Consider the following 26,343-nt stretch of genomic DNA (forward strand, 5'->3'; position numbering starts at 1 on the left):
AATAATATTAGCAAATATCTCCAATAGAAATGTAGTATAGTTCTTCTGATTCGCTATGTCACTTACCCCATGTACAGGGCATTGCAGTAGTTTAGGTATCCATGGTTACAGCCACTAACAGCTGTCACTGTATGAGTGGTTGTAACCATGGATACCTAAGCTACTGCAATGCCCTGTACATGGGGTAAGTGACATAGTGAATCAGAAGAACTATACTACATTTCTATTGGAGATATTTGCTAATATTATTATTACACCTACTACATATTGGGATAGGAACTTGTAGATGGGAGTAGCTCTATAATTTTAGGTTTCAAGATCAAAGGGCATAGTTTCCAAAATGTGGTGAAGTCTACGTCTGTATAAACTTAGTCCATTAAAGATTTTTTATTTGATTGTTCAGAAAATAATGAAGGAGGTCAGGAACCCGAGAGGACTGAGCCTGTAACTGAGCAGCTGTACAGTGAGTTTCATCACCACTCTGGTCCTTATGTGCCGTAGTCACACACACTTATCTCTACAGTACAATACTGTACTGCGCATGCTCACATGAGCGCAGGCAAGAGCACCCTTGTTGTCATAGTGACGGGGCGGGGACGCACGGGCGCTCTATCTCCGGAGGACCGGCGCTCTGTGGTGCAGGCGGTAGTGGAGCTGACAGGTCGGGGCGGAGTTCAGTTGGCCGCTGCTTTGCACCATGCACAGAGTGCGGGTTGTGCTGGGACATCTCCCGGGGACCCCCAGGGGTATTCGTGCGGAGACCACCTCAGTCACATCGGATCGATCTCAGGACATCGTCATTGTGCATGGAAGGAGAACTCCAATCTGCAAAGCCAAGAGAGGGGGCTTCAAGGTAAATCAGATCCTACCTGTCACAACAGTGTACGACCACATCGTACGATCACACGCTGAAAATCGGCACCAGAGACCCGATGTGTGACCCAATGCCTGCAAAAGCCGCTCAATAATCCACCTCACCCTGAACTGTGCAGAAGAGTGAAGAGGGCGTTATTCCCGGACCTCACATTGGGCTGAGGACTTGTCCATTAATGTGTTACTGCCAGTGTGCTGTGTATAAGAGGAGTGATGGCGAGGGATGTCTGCTGCCATGTGCCAGCACCTGGCTGGCTGTACCCATCGTTGTAGCCAGCTGTACCCATGGCGATGACCCAGCTGTAGCCATCGCTGTACCCGTGGTCAGCTGTACCCATCGCTATAGCCATCACTGTACCCATGGCCGTGCCCCCGGCTGTACCCATCGTTGTAGCCAGCTGTACCCATGGCCGTGCCCCCGGCTGTACCCATCGTTGTAGCCAGCTGTACCCATGGCCGTGCCCCCGGCTGTACCCATCGTTGTAGCCAGCTGTACCCATGGCCGTGCCCCGGCTGTACCCATCGTTGTACCCTGCTGTACCCATGGTGATGCCCCTGCTGTAGCCATCGCTGTACCCGTGGTCGTCTGTACCCATCGCTATAGCCATCGCTGTACCCATGGCCGTGCCCCGGCTTTACCCATCGTTGTAGCCAGCTGTACCCATGGCCGTGCCCCAGCTGTATCCATCGCTGCTTCTAATGATTTCAAAAAGTTTTAATATTTTATCCAATTTTTTTCAGTTAAAAATAGATAATTTCTAAGATTACAATCAGCCTGCAGGGTTGTTATGAGATAGTATTTGGTGCCAGTGGTGAAGCATGGGCTGCCAGCGCCTGAGGCAAGAAGTATTACACTCCCTGACCCAACAATGCCCCCATAAAGCAAATAATGACACCTGAAGCAGCACCCCTTAATCATATTGTGCCACACTCCCCCCCCCCCCCCTCTTTAAAAAGTAATAATGCCACCTCCACAAAAATTACATTTTAATTCTCTGAATATGAGGAGCTGGGTCCTTTTCTCCCCCTGCACAGAGCGGAACGGCACCAGCTTCACAATGTAGTGACATCACTGTGCTACCTGCGCTGGGGCACCAGTGTCTTGTAGGCCATCAGCAGCCTGTGACCTACAGGATGGAGAGCTGTGGGTTACGCCTATGGCTGACCGCTGTACAAGAGGATCCTATTGTGTTGATGTCATGTTGGCACTGGCACAGCACTCGCCCCCGAAGTCTGGGGCATGTGCACTACCCCGGATCTTTCAGGCTAGTGACACCCTTCTTACTTTTTTATTTTATTTTTTTCTTTTGAAATTTTGCCCCCATTACATCCCCTGTTTGCTGTTTTTGTTTTCATGGGTGCATGGATCCCAGGGACATGTATATCTGGTGTCTTTATACTAGGGTGGGTAGATTTACCATTATTATCCCACGTGACCCCCGGGACGCTCATTTGCACCATTACACCTTAGAACTGTCACAACATCGATTTCACCTCTTCCGAGTTTTTTTATTTCCTGGCCACTCATGATGGATGGAGTAAAGACCCTATACAAGATGTCACATCTAGAAGGGGAAGTTTTTTTTTAAATAAAACTGCAGTATTTTGGTGGCTAAGCTTCTCTGGGTGGCTGATGCCTGTCCTCCCTTGTTGCCTTGGTCTGATCCATTACCTACATGTGCCTCGCTATAGGTGGGACAGGCTGCTCAGAAAAGACCTCCCCCTTATCCTCCATTCTTGTATAAGTTGCTGTTCAGTTATTTTGAAGATATCGACACATTTCTGCACTGTTGATACATATTGATGCATGGATTTACACTGGACACCTGCTTTATTTATTTATCACAGATTCTATTCAGTTTATTCATAATAAAAACAATTGACATCCAGAATATTTCCGCACAGCGGAGAATATTCGCAGATATGTGAGTATGCGGCACAGTTAATATTCAATAACTGGGTCTACTGCCTGCATTCACATAGTCCTCATTGCCACTGTCCCTGCTGCTTGTTTGTAGGACTTTTTCCCCCGGAATATCTTCTTAATATTTATTATTACTAATAAAATGTTAATTTATTTATTTTATTCTAGGAGACCACACCGGATGAGCTCCTGTCTTCGGTTATGACTGCTGTTCTGAAGGATGTGAATCTGAAGGCCGAGCTGTTAGGGGATATCTGCGTAGGTAAGTTCATGCTTTAACCCCTTACTGATCTTTTAGGTGGTAAGTATGTTAAAGCCAATGTAAAGTTTTGGGCAAATTATTGAGAACAAAAAGATAATCGAGCCTGATAAAGTCTAACGTAAAAATGAGATGCCTGCATTAGCCATTGACTACTTGGCTGCAGACCTATACACTGAATGGCCACTTTATAACGACACCTGCTTATTCACAATCAGAGTCCTACAGTGTAACATATAATTTATAACGAAGTGATAACGTTTTCTATCGATCGGGCTCTGTGTGTAAATCCACATTATCATGGGAAAACCCAGAGATCTGAGTGACTACAAATAAACCATAACCAGCAATGCCGGACTAAGCAGGGGCCAGTATTTCAAGAACTGCCAACCTGGGGTGGGGGGAATATCTCTTGCTACATTGTTGAGAGTATACTGGGATGTAAACATGGAAAAACTGCCAACGAAAGGCGATCTTAAGGAAACGTTCCCACAATGAGCTTTTGGTGCTTTTTTGACGCTGCGTAAAAAAACGCAGCATCTTAAAGTTCCAGCAAAGTGGATGGGATTTATGGAAATCTCAAGCTCACTGCGCTTTTATTTTACTCAGTGTAGACGGATCCTCTGAGCTTGCTTCAAATCCACAACGCATCAATTTCTCTTGTGAGTACGCCGAGTTTTCTGTATGGGTTTTCCCCATAGACTTGCATTAGATGCAGCAAAAAAAAAAACGCCCAAAAACCGCATGTAAAAAAAAAACACACAAAAAAACGCAAGTAATTTAATTTAAATAATAGGTGGAGAAATTTTGTAGGGTCAAAAGCTCATCGTGGGAACGTAGCCTAAGGCGTAAACATCTGATTAACGAACGGGATCTAAGGAGGATGTCAAGATTTGTTCTGGCAAACAGGTGGTTCACACTGATGCAGACTGCAGCCAAGCGCAACTCTTGTGCTCCAACTAATGTGTCCAACTCATTGTTCCCTAGTACGTATGCTCTATAGCGGCAGATGACCAGTGCGAATGACATGGTGGTCTAAGGGAAATGGAAAGTTAAGGCCCCAGTGGGCTGCAAAGCACAATAATGTTCTGTCAGGTCAGTGGCAAAATATTGCAAGGCCAGATCAATCTAGATTTCTGTTGCATCATGATTGGAGTAAGCAGCATGAATAGATGAACCCTTCCAATCAGGTGTTATCATCTGAGGCTGTGGTGGTTGGGGGATATTTTTTGGCATGTCTGGGGTCCCCTGCTCCTCTGGACATTAGGGCTTGTGGTCTCGTCATGGCAGTGGTTCACTCCTATGGCAGAAGGACCCTTTCAGCAGGACAATGCTTGCCATAATATTGTATTGCAGCATTGTTCCCAGGAACATTCAATGCCGCTGTCGTGTTGGGGCTTTGCTCTTTTGGTTCTGATTACAAAGAAGGTCCAATGTTCTGCTACCTGGTTGTCTCTAATAAGGTGGCCATTCTGTGTATGTGAGTTATGGAAGAATGAGCGGGGGGTTGTGGATGGCTGCGTGTTTTCTAGGACAAAGTTGAAGGCAAGCGTCTGAGTCGAGGAGATACCGTCAACCTTTGAACAGATCGTAATCCAATCCTGACCTTTGCGTTGGGCTAAACTTCAGTTTTGTAAAATGTGCAGAAAATATTTTCAGAACCCATATACCAGGGCTTCTTAGCAGCCGGAGGCCGGGTGTGAAGCGCGGACACCAGATAGCTATACCTAAAGAACAGCAAGTCTCAGCAATCACGAAGTATCAGGACTGTCGCCTCGCTAGACCTCCCAGAAAGACCTAAGGTTATTAGACCCAGTGCACACCTAGAGAACTTCTCACATAATGAGGCGCTGCAGTTGGTAAACGGGCCGGGCAATAATCTGGGTCAGTGTAACCCGGCTGTGCCCGATGCAGATCACCAGTATAGTGCAATAGGTGGAATAGTCAGCGTGGTAATAAGAGTAAGCTGTGAATAAAGAGCTGTGCTTTGATTGCTATTTTCATGCAGGAAATGTGCTGCAGCCTGGAGGAGGCGCTCTTGTTGCCAGAATTGCCCAGTTTCTCAGGTATTTTTCTTGTTTTGTAATATACAAATATACATTGAGAAAAAAATCAACCAATGCATTTAGCAGTACACACTGTGTGCAGAAATATTAGGCAGGGGAGTATTTTGACCATTTAATAATTTGTATGCAGATTTTCCAACTCCAAGCTGTATAAACGTGAATGCTTATTGGATGAAACAGATCAGGTGATGTGTATTTGTGTAATGAGGAGGTACGGCCTTAGGATACAAAACCTTTTAAACAAGGTGTGCAGAACTATTAGGCCACGTTCAGTATTTGGTCAGTTTTTTTTACCTCAGTATTTGTAACCCAAAATCAGGAGTGAGTGAAAAATACAGAAGTGGTGACGTGTTTCTATTATACTTTTTCCTCTGATACTCAAATACTGAGGTAAAAAACTTACCAAATACTCATTGTGTGCACGTGGCCTAAGGCAGCTTGCTTCCCTCAGAAAAAAATGGGCCAAAAAAGAGATTTGATTGTCACTGAAAAGTCAAAAATTGTTACAAGTCTTAAAGAAGGATGAGGACTCTTGCAGTTGCTAAGATATTAGGAAGTGATCACAGAACCATCAAAAGGTTTGTTGCAAATAGTCAGCAGGGTCACAACAAATGTGTTGAGAAAAAAAGCCACACATTAACTGCCAAAGGTTTGGGAAGAATCAAACATGAAGCCACCAGGAAGCCATTATCCTCCAGTGCTGTCATATTCCAGAACTGCAGCCTCCCTGGAGGCCCAGAAGTACAAGGCGTTCAGTGCTCAAAGCCGAGGTAAAGAGGACTGAAACCCGACCACCACTGAGCAAGACACAGAAGTACAGGGTGATCAGAGACACTGCCGAGGTAAGGAGGACTGAAACCCAACCACCACTGAGCAAGACACAGAAGTACAAGGTGATCAGAGACACTGCCGAGGTAAGGAGGACTGAAACCCAACCACCACTGAGCAAGACACAGAAGTACAGGGTGATCAGAGACACGGCCGAGGTAAGGAGGACTGAAACCCGACCACCACTGAGCAAGACACAGAAGTACAAGGTGATCAGAGACACGGCCGAGGTAAGGAGGACTGAAACCCAACCACCACTGAGCAAGACACAGAAGTACAAGGTGATCAGAGACACGGCCGAGGTAAGGAGGACTGAAACCCAACCACCACTGAGCAAGACACAGAAGTACAAGGTGATCAGAGACACGGCCGAGGTAAGGAGGACTGAAACCCGACCACCACTGAGCAAGACACAGAAGTACAAGGTGATCAGAGACACGGCCGAGGTAATGAGGACTGAAACCCGACCACCACTGAGCAAGACACAGAAGTACAAGGTGATCAGAGACACGGCCGAGGTAAGGAGGACTGAAACCCGACCACCACTGAGCAAGACACAGAAGTACAGGGTGATCAGAGACACGGCCGAGGTAAGGAGGACTGAAACCCGACCACCACTGAGCAAGACACAGAAGTACAAGGTGATTAGAGACACGGCCGATGTAAGGAGGACTGAAACCCGACCACCACTGAGCAAGACACAGAAGTACAAGGTGTTCAGTGCTTTAGACACGGCTGAGGTGAGGAAGGCTTAAACCTGACCACCACTGAAAAAGAGACAGAAGGGGAAACGTCAAGACTGGGCCAAGAAATATCTGAAGACTGATTTTCAAATGTATTCTGGACTGATGAGATAAGAGTGAGTCTTGACTGATCAGATGGATGGATGGGCCCGTGGCTGGATCATATTGGGTACACACCTCCACTTCAACTCTGATGGCAGCAAGGTGGAGGTGAGGTACTGCTATGGGCTGGTATTATTAAAGATGAGCTAGTTGGACCTTTTTTGGTAGAATATGGTCTCAAAATCAACTCCCAAACCTACTGCCTGTTTCTAGAAGACTTTCTTCAAGCAGTGGTACAGGAAAAAGTCTGCATCTTTCAAGAAAACTATGATTTTTATGCAGGACGGTGCTCCATCACAGCATCGAAGTCTCTATTGCTCGGCTGCCAGTCAAGGCTTTAAAGATGAAAGAATAATGACATGGCCCCTAATTCATCTGACCTGAACCCTATTGAGAACTTGTGGGCCCTTCATAAACAGGAGATTTATAGTGAAGGAGAACAGACTCCTCTCTGATCAGTGTCTGGGAGGCTGTGGTTGGTGCTGCCCAAAACGTTTGTCAACAGATTAAGAAACTGACAGACTCCATGGATGGAAGGCTTATGACTGTTGTTGAAAAGTAAGGGGATATATATTTTTGGTCACTGATATATATTTTTTTAATTGTCCGATATATATTGTGGTACATTTTGAATTGTTTGATATTCTCACATTAACAGATGAAAATAAATAATTGTGATGAGATTTTTTTTTTAATTTAGCAGCTCAATAATCCCGCACACATAGATATTCTCCAAAGAAAGATAAAACCTCACTTTTGCTTTCTTGATTACTTTGGTTTCGGGTTTATTAACCCTGTGTATTTACTGACAGCACTGTAGTTCAATAATAAAATTAATCATCAAAAATACATATTGCCTAATTGTGCACACAGTGTATAACTCTGAAATGGCAGAATAGAAATGCTTCTATATTGACCGATGAAAACGGCTTAGAGTCTTCTACTTTTATGAGGATACATACATATATACAGTACAGACCAAAAGTTTGGACACACCTCATTTAAAGATTTTTCTGTATTTTCATGACTATAAAAATTGTACATTCACACTGAAGGCATCAAAACTATGAATTAACACATGTGGAATTATATACTTAACAAAAAAGTGTGAAACAACTGAAAATATGTCTTATATTCTAGGTTCTTCAAAGTAGCCACCTTTTGCTTTGATGACTGCTTTGCACACTCTTGGCATTCTCTTGATGAGCTTCAAGAGGTTGTCACCGGAAATGGTCTTCACTTCACAGGTGTGCCCTGTCAGGTTTAATAAGTGGGATTTCTTGCCTTATAAATGGGGTTGGGACCATCAGTTGTGTTGTGCAGAAGTCTGGTGGATACACAGCTGATAGTCCTACTGAATAGACTGTTAGAATTTGTATTATGGCAAGAAAAAAGCAGCTAAGTAAAGAAAAACGAGTGGCCATCATTACTTTAAGAAATGAAGGTTAGTCAGTCTGAAAAATTGGGCAAACTTTGAAAGTGTCCCCAAGTGCAGTTGCAAAAACCATCAAGCGCTACAAAGAAACTGGCTCACATGAGGACCGCCCCAGGAAAGGAAGACCAAGAGTCACCCCTGCTTCTGAGGATAAGTTTATCCGAGTCACCAGCCTCAGAAATCGCAGGTTAACAGCAGCTCAGATTAGAGACCAGGTCAATGCCATACAGAGTTCTAGCCACAGACACATCTCTTCAACAACTGCTAAGAGGAGACTTTGTGCAGCAGGCCTTCATGGTAAAATAGCTGCTGGGAAACCACTGCTAAGGACAGGCAACAAGCAGAAGAGACTTGTTTGGGCTAAAGAACACAAGGAATGGACATTAGACCAGTGGAAATCTGTGCTTTGGTCTGATGAGTCCAAATTTGAGATCTTTGGTTCCAACCACTGTGTCTTTGTGCGACGCCGAAAAGGTGAACGGATGGACTCTACATGCCTGGTTCCCACCGTGAAGCATGGAGGAGGAGGTGTGATGGTGTGGGGGTGCTTTGCTGGTGACACTGTTGGGGATTTATTCAAAATTGAAGACATACTGAACCAGCATGGCTACTACAGCATCTTGCAGCGGCATGCTATTCCATCCGGTTTGCGTTTAGTTGGACCATCATTTATTTTTCAACAGGACAATGACCCCAAACACACCTTCAGGCTGTGTAAGGGCTATTTGACCAAGAAGGAGAGTGATGGGGTGCTACGCCAGATGACCTGGCCTCCACAGTCACCAGACCTGAACCCAATCGAGATGGTTTGGGGTGAGCTGGACCGCAGAGTGAAGGCAAAAGGGCCAACAAGTGCTAAGCATCTCTGGGAACTCCTTCAAGATTGTTGGAAGACCATTTCCGGTGACTACCTCTTGAAGCTCCTCAAGAGAATGCCAAGAGTATGCAAAGCAGTCATCAAAGCAAAAGGTGGCTACTTTGAAGAACCTAGAATATAAGACATATTTTCAGCTGTTTCACACTTTTTTGTTAAGTATATAATTCCACATGTGTTAATTCATAGTTTTGATGCCTTCAGTGTGAATGTACAATTTTCATAGTCATGAAAATACAGAAAAATATTTAAATAAGGTGTATCCAAACTTTTGGTCTGTACTGTATATGAGAATTTGAACTGCATTGCTGCTACATAGAATATATTTATAAAAATAGAGGTAGTTGCCGCATGAATTGGCCAATTCATGAGAGCCCACAAGCCGTGACAAGGTGACCTTTCTTTGATGGGACCCTAACCTAATATATGTTAAACATGCCTCTCTCGGGCTATAAGCCTACAGAATCAATGCTTGCACACATCTTGGTGCTTACAGAGGCTGCTCTATTCTTTTAATTGTGTAATATGCAGTCATTGCAGCTTGCACCTGTTCACACTTGTTTCCTTCTGTTCGGAGGTGCTGGTCAGTTTTTTTGTTATATATCTTGGACATTTAGGGCATATGTACCAAAAGAGGTGACCACAGATTGTATGAAAAGGCTGCCATGAGTGTGAGTGTCTGAGGTTTAGAGAACTGCACATGTTGGCTGTTCAGCATGCTCTTCAGCATAATGAGGCCACAGCCACCACCTCGACTTGTGGACCGGGGCATCTGCACCTATTAAACATTTATGGTGTATATTTAGATAGGCTATACATACCATTAATAATATTTCTGTAATTTTATGTAGATTTTACTATTTGGTCTTGAAAAAATCTAATGATATCTTTACATACCTCAATTCTTTAAACCTTGTGGTACTGACCGCTTTCTTGTAACCCTTCATTTTAGTGGGATCCCAGAGACTGTTCCTTTATCCAGTGTGAACAGACAGTGCTCCTCTGGACTGCAGGCCATTATCAACATAGCTGGTGATTATCCGCGTTCTCAACATTACTGGATATTTCTTTGCGGCATTCTTGAGTTGTGCATTTTTGTACTTAATTTGTTGCTGTGTTTTAGGCTTCATTCAGACCTTCCCTCTTTCAAGGCTGTGTTCTATCCCTGCTTTCTCTTTCTTTCTCTCTCTCTCTCTTTCTTTCTCTCTCTCTCTCTCTTTCTCTCTTTCTTTCTCTCTTTCTCTCTTTCTTTCTCTCTTTCTTTTTCTTTCTTTCTTTCTCTCTCTTTCTTTCTTTTTCTCTTTCTTTCTCTTTCTTTCTTTCTTTTTCTTTCTTTCTTTTTCTTTCTTTCTTTTTCTTTCTTTCTTTTTCTTTCTTTCTTTTTCATTCTTTTTCTTTCTTTCTTTTTCTTTCTTTCTTTTTCTTTCTTTCTTTTTCTTTCTTTCTTTTTCTTTCTTTCTTTTTCTTTCTTTCTTTTTCATTCTTTTTCTTTCTTTCTTTTTCTTTCTTTCTTTCTCTTTCTTTCTTTCTCTCTAATGGATAGAAACTTTATCATTTAATTATTTATATTTCCATACATGAAAATCTGTGGTAAAACACTGATGGCAAATACGAACACACAGACCATTTTTCTTTACATATGTCTTTGTGAGCCTAACTTCACACTGCTAGCATTTAAAAAAAAAAAAGCAGTTAAAAACATCACTTTAAATGTGTGTTTTTGATCCCATTGTTTCAGCTTTTTATTTTTATTTTTATTGCTTTCCAGCAAAATATTGGTCTCGATTCATCAAAGTTTTTATGCCAGAATACAGAATAGCTTTGAAAGGTCGCATAATTTTGGTACAACTGGAGCCTGTGCTAAAAGTTTGCAACTTTGTTGTTCTCACGCCATTTTTCCCAACTCCAAAAAAGTGTGTAGGCTAGGGCAGAAAAAGGGTATAAACTTGACGAGCGGCGGTGTTTGCTACTCCACAAATCTTACTCCAGCTGGGGTGGTAGTAGTATTTGTGGTGGGGTGCACACAGATGTGTACTCCGTTTGTCCTATGCTCCTGATTTATGAAGAGGCATACACCTCTTCATGAATCAGGAGCGTCTGACTCCAGCTCATCTCCTAATTGAGACTGGCATAAACCACACTGGTCTTGATGAATCAGGCGCATTGTGTTTTAGTATATGTGATAGTTCAGTACATTTTTTTTTTTTTTTTGCATTTTATTATTACAAGCCACGAGATGCATTGATCATGTGATTTCTGATTTCTCATAGAATCACGTATTTTGTAATGTAAAAAAAAAAAGCAAGTTACATTTACATATTAAAATTTTAACCAAAGTAGAAAAAAAACAATGAAGTTTTATCGGAGAAAAACTCTACCAACTAGGAGAAAAATGCCTTGTTTGAAAAAACTACTGCTGTCAGAGAGAAAAAAAAAGCCATTTGTGGATGCGAACTGCATTTCATAATTTCCTATTGACTTCCAGTCATACAAAAGAAACAAACACAAATTATTGCAAACAAAACCCACACACAGAAAAGCCTACAGCCGTGTCCCTAAATGTTGCATTTTTTTCTGCTTGGCATGCAAATTCTCACCAGCTGTCTGTAACAACCCATCCAATCCACACAGGCAAAGAAATCAAACCTTAGATGTCCATAAATGAAGCTATGTGTAATAATGAGAAATGACACCGGGAAAAAGTATTGAACACATGAAGAAAAAGAAGTGCAAAAAGCCATGGAAAGTTATGGCACCAGCTGAAATCTATCGGTAATTAGAAAGTAATCCTGCCACTTACTGAAAAAGATTAGCTGGTTCAACTGATGGCCTATAAAAAGGTGTCTTATTACCAAGATCCACACAAGAAATATCTTATGATGGATAAAACCAGTGAGCTGTCTCAAGACCTTCACAACCTTATTGTTGCAAAACATACTGGTGGCATTGACAGAATTTCTAAACTACTGAAGGTTCCAGTGAGCACTGTTGGGGCCATAATCCAGAAGTGGAAAGAACATAATTTCACCATAAACCATCGATTAGGTGCTTCCACCAAGATTTCAGACACAGGAGTGAAAATAATTATCAGAAGAATTGTTCTAGAGCCAAGGATCACCTGTGGAGAGCTACAGAAAGACCTGGAACCAGCAGGTACAATTGTTTAAAAGAAAACAATAATCGACCTTCATGACTTGTATGCACGCTTACCATGCAAGACTTCATTGCTGAACAAAAAGCATGTTCAAGAGTGTTTAAAGTTTGTTAACACCATTTAGACAAGCCTGTGAAATTCTGGGGAATATAGTCTGGTAGGATGAGACCAAAATTTAACACTTTGCATGCCATGATACACATCATGGTTTTCGAGGCCAAAAGGCACTGCATATCACACCAAAAACACCATACCAACAGTGAAGTTTGGAGGTGGGAACATCATGGTGTGTGGCTGTTTTTCAGCATACAGCACTGGCAAACTTCATATAATTGAGGGAAGGAAGGATGGACAAATGTACAGAGACATTCTTGATAAAAATCTGCTGCCAGCTACCAGGATAATGAAGATGAAACTAGGGTGAACATTTCAGCAAGACAATGATCCCAAACACACAGCCAAGGAAACTCAATTGGTTTCAGAGAAAGAAAATAAAGCTGCTGGAATGACCCAGCCAACCTCCTGACCCGAATCCCATATAAAATATATGGAAGGAACTAATGCTCAGAGTTCTAGTTCATAGAAGGAGCCCACATGACCTTCAGGATTTGAAGAGGGTTTATGTGGAAAAATGGGACAAAATCACACCTGAGCAATGCATGTGACTAGTTTCTCCATACACGAGGTGTCTTGAATTTCAGTAAGTGTGTTCAATACTTTTTTCCCTGTGTCATTTCTTATTACACATAACTTAATTTATTGACATCTATGGTTTGATGTCTTTGCCTGTGTGGATTGCATGGATTGTTACCAACATCTGGTGAGAATTTCATGCCAATAGCACCTTTTAGAAATATATTTTACTAGATATTTAATATATATTTTGTATGTGGGCATGCGACCAATTTATCTATTGTTCTAGGTGGCATCAGAAATGGCTCCTATGATCTTGGATTGGCATGTGGGTAAGAGGAATACATTCAGTTACTCAATAATGTAGTGATTGTAGAAGTTATCATACAGCCGGACAATGGAGGCCTTGCTGATGAGCTGTATTATGCTGGAGGTGAAGACATCTCCTATTTTCCATCATGTTTAATATGAACAAATATTCTTCACGTTGTTGTGCGAAAGTCCTAATGCATTTGGTTATTTTTGACTACATGTAATGTGATCTTTATATTTGTAATAACCTTTCACTCTTCATGTATCTCCATGCATCTGTATTTCTAGTATGAGTTATGTGTATGATGGATATCTCTACTGATTAGAAGCACATAAAAAGGGTTGTCCAGCCACCGATATATGTATTTTTTTCATGCCTTGCTGATAGTTGCATAAAAAAGATTTACAAGACCCATTTCCAGCGGCCATATCTGTGGTCCAAGGCCACCGGACCAGTGCATTGTGAGGCTCCTTCGACATGACCTCATACTACTTGTATTTAGTAGACCATATTACCACTAGTCAGGAGAGACGCTGGAGATGTCACAGATAACATGAGGCTCGCGGTGCTCTGGTCCAGCACCATGAACTACCAATATGGCCACAGGAACCAGGGTCTTGCAGATCTGTTTTGTTCAGCTCTACTTGCTGATGTTCTACTGCTCCCCTTCTAATGCTGACTGAGCCCCCCCAGTCTCTGTACGTCCTGTTCAGCTCAGGCAGCATTACACCGCTGTAGTCAATCACCGGCTGCAGTGTTAGGGCTCATTCACACTTCCCATTTTCATGTACGAGTGCTCTCGGTAGTTTTTACAGATAGCACTCGTACCTGTGATATTCTATAGGGCTGTGCACTTGTCTGATTTTTCTTCTCGGATCTGCGGAAAATATCTGAGACATGTCTGATTTTGATCTGAAGATCGGATCAGAATCGTCAATGCAAGTTATTTGGTTCTTGGAAAAATTGGACTCATCCGAGTGTGGTCTGATTTTCACAGCCTGTCAGAATGGAGAGTTAGATAGTTACGTAACCTTGGCAATTATAAAATTGGCCCTGGCAACTACTTTTCTCCCTCCTCCACCGTACATTGATTAGGCTGCTTCCGAAGCCGTGGTATGGGTGCTGTCACTGACCCAGAAAGCATTATGGTATCAGTACACTGTACACTGCAGTGGCTGCTTATATGTAGTGTATTTAAAAAAACCTGAGAATCCTGGGAGAGGGAATATGCTGAGGTCATGAGGGCGACCCCCTGTTGTCAACTAGTAGTTTCTTCTGTGGGGCTGGGATATGTAGGTTCTCTGATGAGAGGGGACATCATTTTTAGAAGGGGAGAGGCATAATGCTGCTGTTGTAATAACAATGAACAAGTGCTGAAGAAAAGATCTATATTTTTTTGTTTGTTTGTTTTTCCCTCAAATGTAGTGCCATACTTGTGCACAGTTATGTCTGAAGCTCCATTCACCTTTTTCTATTTCCCGTAATCAGATTTTTTGCTCTATGTAATTGTACAGAAAGCGCAATCCCTGACCTGAGAGTAATGTTCAGCGTCTGTTCAAAGGTCTCTGGATGGTTTCTTGCACAAGGGCTTCTCTCCCCTTTAATATCAGTTGACATACACAGTCACGGCCAAAGGTTATTATGTCCGGAGGTGAAAATTGGATCCAAGTAAACAGCAGCTAAAATCTTATAATTTCCTACAACTGTTCTGGTTGTGTCAAATAATTAATAGAAGTCGCACTGTTGCTACCTTTTAGCACCGTTCCGCTTTACATAATGTGCATTTACTCATGTGCTTTCTGAAGTTTACAGAAAATTCCATAACACTCACACATGTAAAAACTCCTTTTAAAAATAGATAGCCGTCCAACTTTTTTTGAATTTTAGCTGTGTAAAATGTAAAGAAAACAAGAGCGCAATGATTTGGAAATCTCTTATTGCCGTATTTTATTCACAACAGAACATAGATGACAGATCAGAAGGTGAAAGTTAGACATTGTTTCATTTCATTGGAAAAACATAACTTATTATAACTTCTTTAGAGTTGAGGGCAACAACACATCTAAAAAAAAAAATAAAAATAAAGTTGAGACAGGTTTAAAAAAAAGGCTGGAAAAAAGTGGTACAAATGAAAAACAACTGAATGGTCACGTTTCAACTTAGTCACATGACTGTAGAAAAAGAGCATGTTAGAGAGGCAGAGTCTCTCAGAAGCAAATATGGTGAGAGGTTCACCTTGCGCACTGCGTGCTGTGAGGATTCTCCGGCGTCAGTGGCGGGCAGTCATGTGCCCGTAAGTATGTGATTTGCATACTTCTGGCCACATTCTGACTAGACGTGTCCAGCTTTACTCCCTTAATTTGAGCGAGGATGTGTACGTCTAGTCTGCACGTGACCGCATGTATGCAAATCACTTACTTGCAGGCAATCACTGTAAGGATTCACAAGTCTGCAATCACATAGTCAATTTTATTTTTATTTCTTAGGTGTGGTGACATGATCAAAAAACAGCATTTCTGCTATTTAGAGTTTCTTCTTCATTGGAGATGTAACATGGCAGACACAAAAGCCCTCAAGTGGACTCTGGTTGCTGGGTCAGACCACCATGGGTTGTACAGGGGGCAACAGGCTTCATAGGTGTCCCCGTTTATATCCTCCCTAATGTTGCTGTCATGATAGTGGCCTCTAAGAGGTTTAAAGGAGTATTCCCATCTCCAAGATCCTATCCCAATATGTAGTAGGTGTAATAATAATAATATTATAAAATACCTCCAATTAGAAATGTAGTATAGTTTTTCTGATTCGCTATGTCTACTTCCTGATGTTTGGAATTGCAGGACCTTGGATATCCATGGTTATGACCACTAACAACTTGCTAACTGTCACTATATCAGTGATCGTAACCATGGCTACCTAGGGTCCTGCAAAGCCTGCTTATAAGGAAAGAGACATGGCGAATCTGAAGAACTATACTACAATACATTTCTAATTAGAGGAATTTGCTAATATGATTATTACATCTACTACATATTGGGATAGGAATTTGGAGATGGGAATACCCCTTTAACTATTGCGATTGGATACTTTAGGATACTGGCTGTACCATGCAGCTGACACCCCCGCTGTTTGGAGCGGGGTCTCCTCCTGAGCCTGCCCCGTATAGTGATGGTGCACTTCAGCCATACACAGTGGGTATTGACAAGGGGTTAAAGCATTGATTCTCATTACAAATGGCGCCTGTCAAGCAAGTGAACTGTCCGTTCTTGAAGTTGATGTATTGCAAGCGGGAAAAAATAGGCAAGTGTAAGGATCTGAGCGACTTGGAAAGGGCCAAATTGTGATGGCAAGACTACTGGGTCAGAGCATCTCCTATAATAGGCCTTGTGGGGACATCCTAGTGTACCGCGATTAGTACCTACCAAAAGTTATCCATGGATGGATATAAAAAACATGCGTCAGTGTACGGGGAGACAAGGGGTCCCATCTGGTCAATTAATAAATGCATCACAGGGAATTGGTTTTACCTTCTTTCACGCCTCTTTACCCTGGTTTTGTTGTAAATGGTTAATATTTTACCTTTTTTGTTGTTTTCGGTGCTGGTTTCCTTTTAATGTATAAAGTTTTTAGGTGACACCAAGGTGAAAGCATTCCTAGTCTATGTAAATGTTTTGACCTTTTATTGTCGAAGGTCAATAGAAGAATTGTGTGAGGTTTTTCTGTGCGTCTGTATGAAGTGATTCCCTGGTTATGAGCTGAGCCGCGTTTTGTTCCTTGTTTCAGGGTTGAATCCATGAGTCTCAGAAGTGTTGGAAATCCTGGAGACCTTAGTCCCCGTACTGTGGATGAAAGTAAAGCCAGGGACTGTTTGATCCCTATGGGGTACGTCACTGATTTTAAAAATGGAAAAATGGTGCTGGGGTCATACAGATGATGACATGTACTGCTTAGTTGTTTTTTGAGGAGTCAAGAAGTGGACAACCCCTACAGTTTTACCTTTCCTATCATGTTGTGCCTACAGATCCTACAGTGCGATCTATGTGTATCCATAGTAACAGACTACAGCCAAATCTTGTGTAGTCAGATTCTGCACTCACTCTCCTCCATCTGTCTGCTGATACTTTTTGTGAGTGAGCAAGTATTAGGGAACTGGTGGATGGTAACATGACTACAGGATCAGACTACACAGGGGTTGTGTTTTGCCTGTACCTTGGATGCACATTGGTCCACTTTTATCGAGAGGGGTGTCATGTTCACCAATGTCTTAGGTCATCCATTGGTCTCATTTATTGACATCTTACAATGAGTTTACTACCGTATGGGTTTATATTCTATAAATGTATCACTACTGTACGGTCAGTCCTAAATATATATAATACTGACAAAGAATTAAAGGGTTATTCCCAACTTTGCAAGTTCTCATCTGTTGTGGATAAGTGATAAGTTGCTGATCGGTCGGGGTCCCGAGGACTGCACTGAATTGCACCATCTGAATGGATCGTGCCACCACTGTTACATGTCAGTAGAACGGCCAGAGAAAGCCAAGGGCTGCGCCCTGCTGTCTCCCGGAAAGCCAAGGGCTGCGCCCTGCTGTCTCCCGGAAAGCCAAGGGCTGCGCCCTGCTGTCTCCCGGAAAGCCAAGGGCTGCGCCCTGCTGTCTCCCGGAAAGCCAAGGGCTGCGCCCTGCTGTCTCCCGGAAAGCCAAGGGCTGCGCCCTGCTGTCTCCCGGAAAGCCAAGGGCTGCGCCCTGCTGTCTCCCGGAAAGCCAAGGGCTGCGCCCTGCTGTCTCCCGGAAAGCCAAGGGCTGTGCCCTGCTGTCTCCCGGAAAGCCAAGGGCTGTGCCCTGCTGTCTCCCGGAAAGCCAAGGGCTGCGCCCTGCTGTCTCCCGGAAAGCCAAGGGCTGCGCCCTGCTGTCTCCCGGAAAGCCAAGGGCTGCGCCCTGCTGTCTCCCGGAAAGCCAAGGGCTGCGCCCTGCTGTCTCCCGGAAAGCCAAGGGCTGCGCCCTGCTGTCTCCCGGAAAGCCAAGGGCTGCGCCCTGCTGTCTCCCGGAAAGCCAAGGGCTGCGCCCTGCTGTCTCCCGGAAAGCCAAGGGCTGCGCCCTGCTGTCTTCTGCCGCCCCATAGACAGTAAAGGGAGCAGAGACCTTCATTCCAGTCTGATGGGGCATTTATGAGCACTGTTCTTGAGACTGGCTGGAATCTCAGCGGTTGGACAGCCGAGTACAGATCTTGGCTGTCTCTTTCCATACTATTGACAATGAAAACAGTGGTGACATGATCCATTCAGACCGATCCACAAGTTATCTAGTCTGCACACTTTTGTGAATAACCCTTTAAATATTATGTAAGGCCAGTTGGGCTCCTTTCTGGTTTTGTGTGTCTACCTCCATTAATGGAGAAATATTCGCATCAGATTCCTGATCATCAGTGTTTTATTCCAGGATTACATCGGAGAATGTCGCTGAACGGTTTGGGATCACAAGACAAAAACAAGATGCATTTTCTTTGTCATCTCAACAAAGGTAACTCTTCTGGGACCTTTCTTAGTTAAGCGAATCTGTCAGCAGGTTTTTGTTACGTGATGTGTCAACTGCATGATGTAGGGGCAGAGAACCTGATTGGCAAAATGTTTCTACAAGTAAAAAGAAAATGTATTTGTCTCAATGGTTTCTGAGACCTGTGGCCTTATTTTTCCATTAATAGCGCTGTGTGTGGGCTTGTTTTTTGTCTTGCAAGCTGTCATTTTTATTGATACCATTTTGGGGTACATACATCTGTTTGATCGCTTTTTAATGCATTTTTTAGGGAGACCTAAAATATGGCAATCTTGTAGTTTTTGATTTTGTTTCTTCATGGAGTTTACTATATGAGCTAATTCATTTTATATTTTAATTAGAATTTTACTGACTCTGCGATGCCAAATATGTTTACTTTTTTTTCTTTTCTTTTTTTTTTCTTTTTTTTAAGAATTAGGAAAAGGGGGTGATTTAAACATATATCTTTTTATCCCTAATTTATTTAATTTATCCGCCCCCTTGCTTGTACTATATATACTGCAGTATAAAGTACAATTACAAGCTGCGCGTCATAGGAGCACCAAGATGGGGGCGTCGGGGGCCTTTTTATTTTGTTTTTAGTTTTAGCCTGTGTTATGTATCCACATAATGCAAATAAAAGACTGACCTATAAACATTTATGCTTCACATCCCCATCTGGGGGAAGCACCCCGCTCTACTAGATAGCCAGCCTACTTAATTGATGGAGTCTAAAATAACTGTTAGTTTTATAATAATTGACATAATCCATAAATCAATCTGGCAGCTTCTTCATCTGATGACTCTTCTATATATGTATTGGCCTCCTACATTTGCCATCAGTGAAATTTCATTTTGAGATGGAACATTTAATTATGTAGTAATATTAATATCTAGGTATATAGGTAGCCATATAATTACCATGCAGTAAATAACCTTATTTCTTTGTATGTTTCAGGGCTGCAGCTGCACAAAAATCCGGCAAATTCAAAGCTGAAATAGTTCCTGTGACCACTTCATTCACAGATGATCAGGGCAACTCGACCACTATAACTGTGACCGAGGATGAGGGGATTAGACCAAATACAACATTTGCTGGGCTTGCCAAACTTAGACCAGCATTTAAGGATGACGGAAGCACCACCGCTGGTTAGTGCGGACCACCATTCCACTTTGACATATTAGAATGACAGTGGAAAGTTAAAAAAGACAAGTCGCCTCTTTCTTCCTGATGGGATATAATGAAAAGTAACCTCCTGAGCTAATACAAATTAATCTCATAGAAAGGGACTAATCCAATGGCAGTTAAAACTGCAAATTTCAGGGCAAATACATGTCAGATTTTACCAAAGACGTACCTTTATTTGTCGTGCGATTTGGTTAAAAAGCTGAACATGGTAGAATCCCCTCCTGTTATTAGGCACGAAAATCGGCCTCCTATGTTTGCAGTATGGGTAACTGTGTTGGAAGTTTAAAGGACACACATGACGACCCTAACGATTTCCTCTTTCCAACGTTTCTGTCCCTGCAGGCAACGCCAGCCAAGTCAGTGATGGAGCTGCTGCAGTTATATTAGCCAAACGCTCAGCTGCTGTCCAGCTGGGACTTCCCATAATGGGGGTGTTAAAGTCCTTTGCTGTGGTTGGGGTACCCCCTGACATTATGGGAATAGGACCTGCATATGCCATACCAGTGGCATTAGAGAAGGCAGGTAAGATTTCACCCATTATGGCTTAGTATAAGTGACTCTTGCTTCTTTCACCTTAAAAATTGCAAAAAATGTACCACTGGGGTTGTCAGTTTAATTTTATTGACACTGACTGATTCATATACATCTACCATGTTCTGAAAGTAGGGAGTTTAGGATTTATCCACTTTAGTGCTGGTGCCTAATGGCTAACAGTCAGATTATAATATACATACAGAGAGGCAGAGGAGGGTAAAGGACATCCAGTAGGATGGGACGGCCTTTCTGAGAGTGGCAGTCCCAATTTATCCACCAGAAGACTGCTGGGATAGTAAAGCATGTAAGGAAAGAAGGAAGGACCTGGAATCCTACCCATCCTATACGCCTGAAGTGAGGTATGCTCGGTGTGAGATTAGCTCTCCTCCAGAAGAAGTAAACTGTCTATTGTGCCATCTATAGGTAGCTACCTTGTATGTCAATGTACAACCTATTAAAGAGCCTTGAGACATGATTAGAGATATCTTTAATTTGACAGATTTGCCTTGTCAAAGCCCCTTTAAAGGGAATCTGTCACCCCCTGGGACGTACAGTGCCTACAAGTAGTATTCAACCCCCTGCAGATTTAGCTGGTTTGATAAGATGCAAATAAGTTAGAGCCTTCAAACTGCAAACGAGAGTAGGTTTTATGAACAGAAGCATAAATCTTACAAACCAAAAAGTTATGTTGCTCAGTTGAATTTTATTAAATTTTAAACATAAAAGTGTGGGTCAATTATTATACAACCCCTATGTTTAATATTTTGTGGAATAACCCTTGTTTGCAATTACAGCTAATAATCGTCTTTTATAAGACCTGATCAGGCCGGCACAGGTCTGTGGAGTTATCTTGGCCCACTCCTCCATGCAGATCTTCTCCAAGTTATCTAGGTTCTTTGGGTGTCTCATGTGGACTTTATTCTTGAGCTCCTTCCACAAGTTTTCAATGGGGTTAAGGTCAGGAGACTGACTAGGCCACTCCAACACCTTGACTTTTTCCCTCTTGAACCATGCCTTGGTTTTCTTGGCTGTGTGCTTTGGGTCGTTGTCTTGTTGGAAGATGAAATTGCGACCCATCTTAAGATCCTTGATGGAGGAGCGGAGGTTCTTGGCCAAAATCTCCAGGTAGGCCGTGCTATCCATCTTCCCATGGATGCGGACCAGATGGCCAGGCCCCTTGGCTGAGAAACAGCCCCACAGCATGATGCTGCCACCACCATGCTTGACTGTAGGGATGGTATTCTTGGGGTCTTATGCGGTGCCATCCAGTCTCCAAACGTCACGTGTGTGGTTGGCACCAAAGATCTCGATCTTGGTCTCATTAGACCATAGAACCTTGAACCAGTCTGTCTCAGAGTCCTCCAAGTGATCATGAGCAAACTGTAGACGAGCCTTGACATGACGCTTTGAAAGTAAAGGTACCATACAGGCTCGTCTGGAACGGAGACCATTGCGGTGGAGTACGTTACTTATGGTATTGACTGAAACCAATGTCCTCACTGCCATGAGATCTTCCCGGAGCTCCTTCCTTGTTGTCCTTGGGTTAGCCTTGACTCTTCGGACAAGCCTGGCCTCGGCACGGGAGGACACTTTCAAAGGCTGTCCTGGCCGTGGAAGGCTAACAGTAGTTCCATAAGCCTTCCACTTACGGATGATGCTCCCAACAGTGGAGACAGGTAGGCCCAACTCCTTGGAAAGGGTTTTGTACCCCTTGCCAGCCTTGTGACCCTCCACGATCTTGTCTCTGATGGCCTTGGAATGCTCCTTTGTCTTTCCCATGTTGACCATGTCTGAGTGCTGTTCACAAGTTTGGGGAGGGTCTTAAATAGTCAGAAAAGGCTGGCAAAAGAGATCTTTAATCCACACATGTGAAGCTCATTATTCTTGGTGCCTGAACTACTTCTTAATACTTTAGGGGGACCAAACAGAATTCTTGTGGTTTGAGGGGTTGAATAATAAATGACACTCTGAATTAACTTTTAACGCTTTTAAAGAAAAAAAAAACAAAAAAAAAAACAATATTTGCTGCAGTGCATTTCCCACTTCCAGGCTGATCTACAGTACAAATGTCACAATGCCAAGTTAATTCCGCATGTGTCAACCAGCTAAATCTGCAGGGGGTTGAATACTACTTGTAGGCACTGTATATAACCTATTAATATGAGCATACAGGTGATAGAAATGTTAATCTAGTCCTACCTGTATGCCTCATATTAGTGGTCTTGTTGTTGTGAAATCTTATATTAGATTTTTATGCCAATGATTTCTTCCAGGCCCTGGGGCGTAAGGGGGCCCGGAAGGAATCCCTGTCTCCTCTCTTCATTCTAATAGTACCCCCCTCCCCGCACGTCACAGTGTCCTGTGACGTGCAGTTGTAGCACTGTAATCCCGCGCCTGTGCATTGAACTCCCTCCATGATCGTCCCGTCTATGGGAGAAAGTGCCTGTGACTCACTGGCGCCTGCGCAGAAGATCACAGACTAGTGTATTCCATGATCTTCTGCGCAGGCTCCGGCAAGTCACGGACACTTTCTCCCATAGAAGGGAGGACTGTGGAGGGAGTGCAGGGCGCAGCAAAAAGACTCATTGTGCACATACCCTTAGACACTAAAACATCATTTTTTTTATATACTGATTAGAATATATTGTCAAACTACACTTGTTCTACCCTCCTAAAAATAACAGAAATGTTGCAAAAATGAAGGCCCATTGCTTCTCCTGAATATGGAATCTAAGGCGGCTCAGATGCTTTGAGGATATACATAGCCTGGCTGGACAAGCACGTGCCGGCTGCTATGGAGTTTGGGGGAGTGTTTGGCGCATTACTGCTGTTTGTAAAATCTGTCTGATTGTAGTTTCTTAACTTAGTATTTTCTTTTAAAAGTGGGTTAGAGAAAACATTTTTTTATTCCAGGACTCACGGTTCACGATATAGATGTGTATGAAATTAATGAAGCTTTTGCCAGTCAGGTAAGTGCTTTCATTGACATCAATGTATCCTGTTTGGACTCTTCGCCCAAGGCTAGGACCACAACCAATTTTTGATTGGCAATTGATTCAATTTTCTCAGATGTGGAGAAGAAGAAAAAAAATTCTCCATTCCAGTAGTCCGTGAAAATCGGACCACACTCGGATGTCATCAGTCAGTCCAATTCCCCCCCTCCACAAACCCATACACATGAATGGCCAAGTGAGATCTGATTTGGGTGCAACTCGTGCATGCTGCTGTTTTCTTTCCTTGGACCGACTCGGTCCGAAGAAAAAAATTGGACATGTGCACGGCCCCATAGAAAAACATGGGGACAAGTGCTATCCATCAAAACAATGGATAGCACTCATCCGATTTTTTACGGTCATGTGCACCAGCCCTTATAATGAGCTTTCATTAAGGGCACATTGTAAATCACATGAGAAGGTCATATTGCGCCCTGACTTTTTTTACTTTAGGGTAGTGTCATATGTAGTGATTGGCATGCAGGTGCAATTCAGGTGCTTAATGAAAGTCGCAGCTGCTTTCTTCAGTGTTATTTGAAATTTGCATGCACAACCATGTCACCTTTACCTATTGGTAATTCATTTGCAAAATATGTCCAATAATACATCTAAGAGCCACTGCAACTTTCATGAAATGGCTTCATCGCAGCCACATCTCAGCCGTCAGGCCCGTACAATCATAGTATCCAGCGGGTGCAATCTTTGGTGGTGCAGTCCTTCTTCAGACTAGAGAATACTATTTTAGATGATCATATTTCCCAGCTGTTTGGATTCTCAGTGCCTGATCACTAAACTCTGCATTTTGTCTTGTGCAGGCTGTGTATTGTGTAGAGAAATTAGGAATCCCATTGGAGAAAGTTAATCCCAATGGAGGAGCCATAGCACTTGGCCATCCCCTAGGCTGCACAGGTACCAGGCAGACGGTCACTTTACTCAATGAGCTGAAGCGGAGGGGTAAACGGTACGTTTTTTTTTCAATAGTCTTTTATTAACCTATGTTAGATTTTTATCGCTTTAGTGATCTTAGCAGCCTGTGACTAACTCCACACACTTTGTTTTGCAGGGGTTATGGTGTTGTATCCATGTGCATCGGCACTGGCATGGGAGCCGCTGCTGTGTTTGAGTATCCTGGAAACTAAAGGCTGTAATTATCCAAGTCTTGTCTGGTCACAGATTCTTACCAGCCATACTTTTGCTAAACACTGGTTTCATTTTGTAGTATTTCTACATGAGTACAAATACACTTATAACACAATCTTGCCAGTAACAGGTCTTGATTAATTTGGAGTTCCTACGTAAAACATTAAATGGTACTTAAAATTGACCATTAATTACCCCTGTACCCATCTATCACCACATTACATTCACAGTACTTCTGACTTCACTGTCTTACATTAAATCATGATTATAGGAAGGGCTAGATGCTTTGCTAAATTGGGTTTCTCGGATATGTAATTTTTAATTTGTAGGCATCCTCTGCTTCAAAAATTATAAAATGAACTGCTCACCCTCTGCTGCTGCTGCCCTTGGTATTTTGTTTACACAGCTGCAGGCAATCACTAGGCTCAGCAGTCATGACTATGTTGTCAGTACATCCACTTAGTGATTGGCTGCAGTGGTCAGATCTTGTAGTTATATCACTGCTGCAGCCGTGTCAATAAAGACCAGAGGAAGCGACGGCGCTGGAGCAGTTGGGGGTAAGCATGGCTTATCTTATTTTTGTAAGCAGAAGATGCCTAGAAAACAAAATTAAAATCTTGGAAAACCCTTTTCATTTTCAGATTTTAGCCATAAATCAGATGATTCCATGTTCACACCGATAATTATTTCAGAGGATCTGAACAGTTGGGAGATGTGATTGTTGCTGCTGAAAATGTTTTTTTTTTTTTATTTTTTTTTTTTTTATTATCATGTTTTACATGAATCTGATATTCTAATTCTTGCTGCATATGAAATCCCCCGGTGTCTCTTCCTACTGTATAATATTCTGAATGTTTTTGTTACTAATTGTAAAAAGATAAAAAAATACTTTTTAATGGTTGATAACAAATAAACATAATTTTCCTGTTTTCATTTTTCACAATAATTTCTGTGGAAAGTGACTGCACTAACTATCGACAAAGTATAGGAGTCAATTTAATAATCGGTGGTGCTTCCAGCAATCGGAGCCCCCTCAAACCATCAATCTCCATAGACGCAGCAGATCTCAGGTTTGCACTATTGAAATCTTCATGGATGTGTCGGTGAACACCTAATAAAATTTATATTAGTTTTTATTGAACCTACAGCATCGAGTGTACTTACAAATAAAATCTTCTGCTACAGAATACAAAACTGGGTCCATGTCAAGGGCAACATCCGCATAGTGAAGCCATCTTGGGACAATGGCTGTAAAGCAATGCGAAATGTGTTGGTGCTGTATATGCAAGTATAATATATACAGGTGCTTCTCACAAAATTAGAATATCATCAAAAAGTTAATTTATTTCAGTTCTTCAATTTCAAAAAGTGAACCTCATATTATATAGAGTCATTACAAACAGAGTGATCTATTTCAAGTGTTTATTTCTGTTAATGTTGATGATTATGACTTACAGCCAATGAAAACACAAAAGTCATTATCTCAGTATATTAGAATAATTAACAAAAAACACCTGCAAAGGCTTTCTAAGCATTTAAAAAGGCCCCATAATCTGTTTCAGTAGGCTCCACAATCATGGGGAAGACTGCTGACTTGACAGATGTCCAAAAGGCAGTCATTGACACACTCCACAATGAGGGCTGCAAGCCATAATCACCAACATTAACAGAAATAAACACTTGAAATAGATCACTCTGTTTGTAATGACTCTATATAATATATGAGTTTCACTTTTTGTATTGAAAAACTGAA

General features: G+C 42.4%; 1 protein-coding gene across 1 annotated transcript; it reads left to right on the forward strand.

The window, feature by feature from the left end:
* The first annotated feature begins 626 nt into the window (after positions 1-626).
* ACAA1 (acetyl-CoA acyltransferase 1) lies at positions 627-25,572 on the forward strand. The gene is made up of 12 exons (XM_073677766.1): positions 627-853; positions 2,966-3,059; positions 5,065-5,122; positions 10,057-10,136; positions 13,181-13,223; positions 16,985-17,083; positions 18,642-18,722; positions 19,693-19,883; positions 20,266-20,445; positions 23,371-23,426; positions 24,266-24,411; positions 24,514-25,572. The coding sequence occupies exons 1-12, from the start codon at positions 698-700 to the stop codon at positions 24,587-24,589; spliced, it is 1,260 nt and encodes a 419-aa protein (XP_073533867.1). The 5' UTR covers positions 627-697; the 3' UTR covers positions 24,590-25,572.
* Positions 25,573-26,343: the final 771 nt, after the last annotated feature.

Source organism: Phyllobates terribilis, unplaced genomic scaffold (assembly GCF_046119375.1).
Source record: "Phyllobates terribilis strain yellow unplaced genomic scaffold, ASM4611937v1 Scaffold_4__5_contigs__length_816908805, whole genome shotgun sequence".
Lineage (NCBI taxonomy): Eukaryota > Metazoa > Chordata > Amphibia > Anura > Dendrobatidae > Phyllobates > Phyllobates terribilis.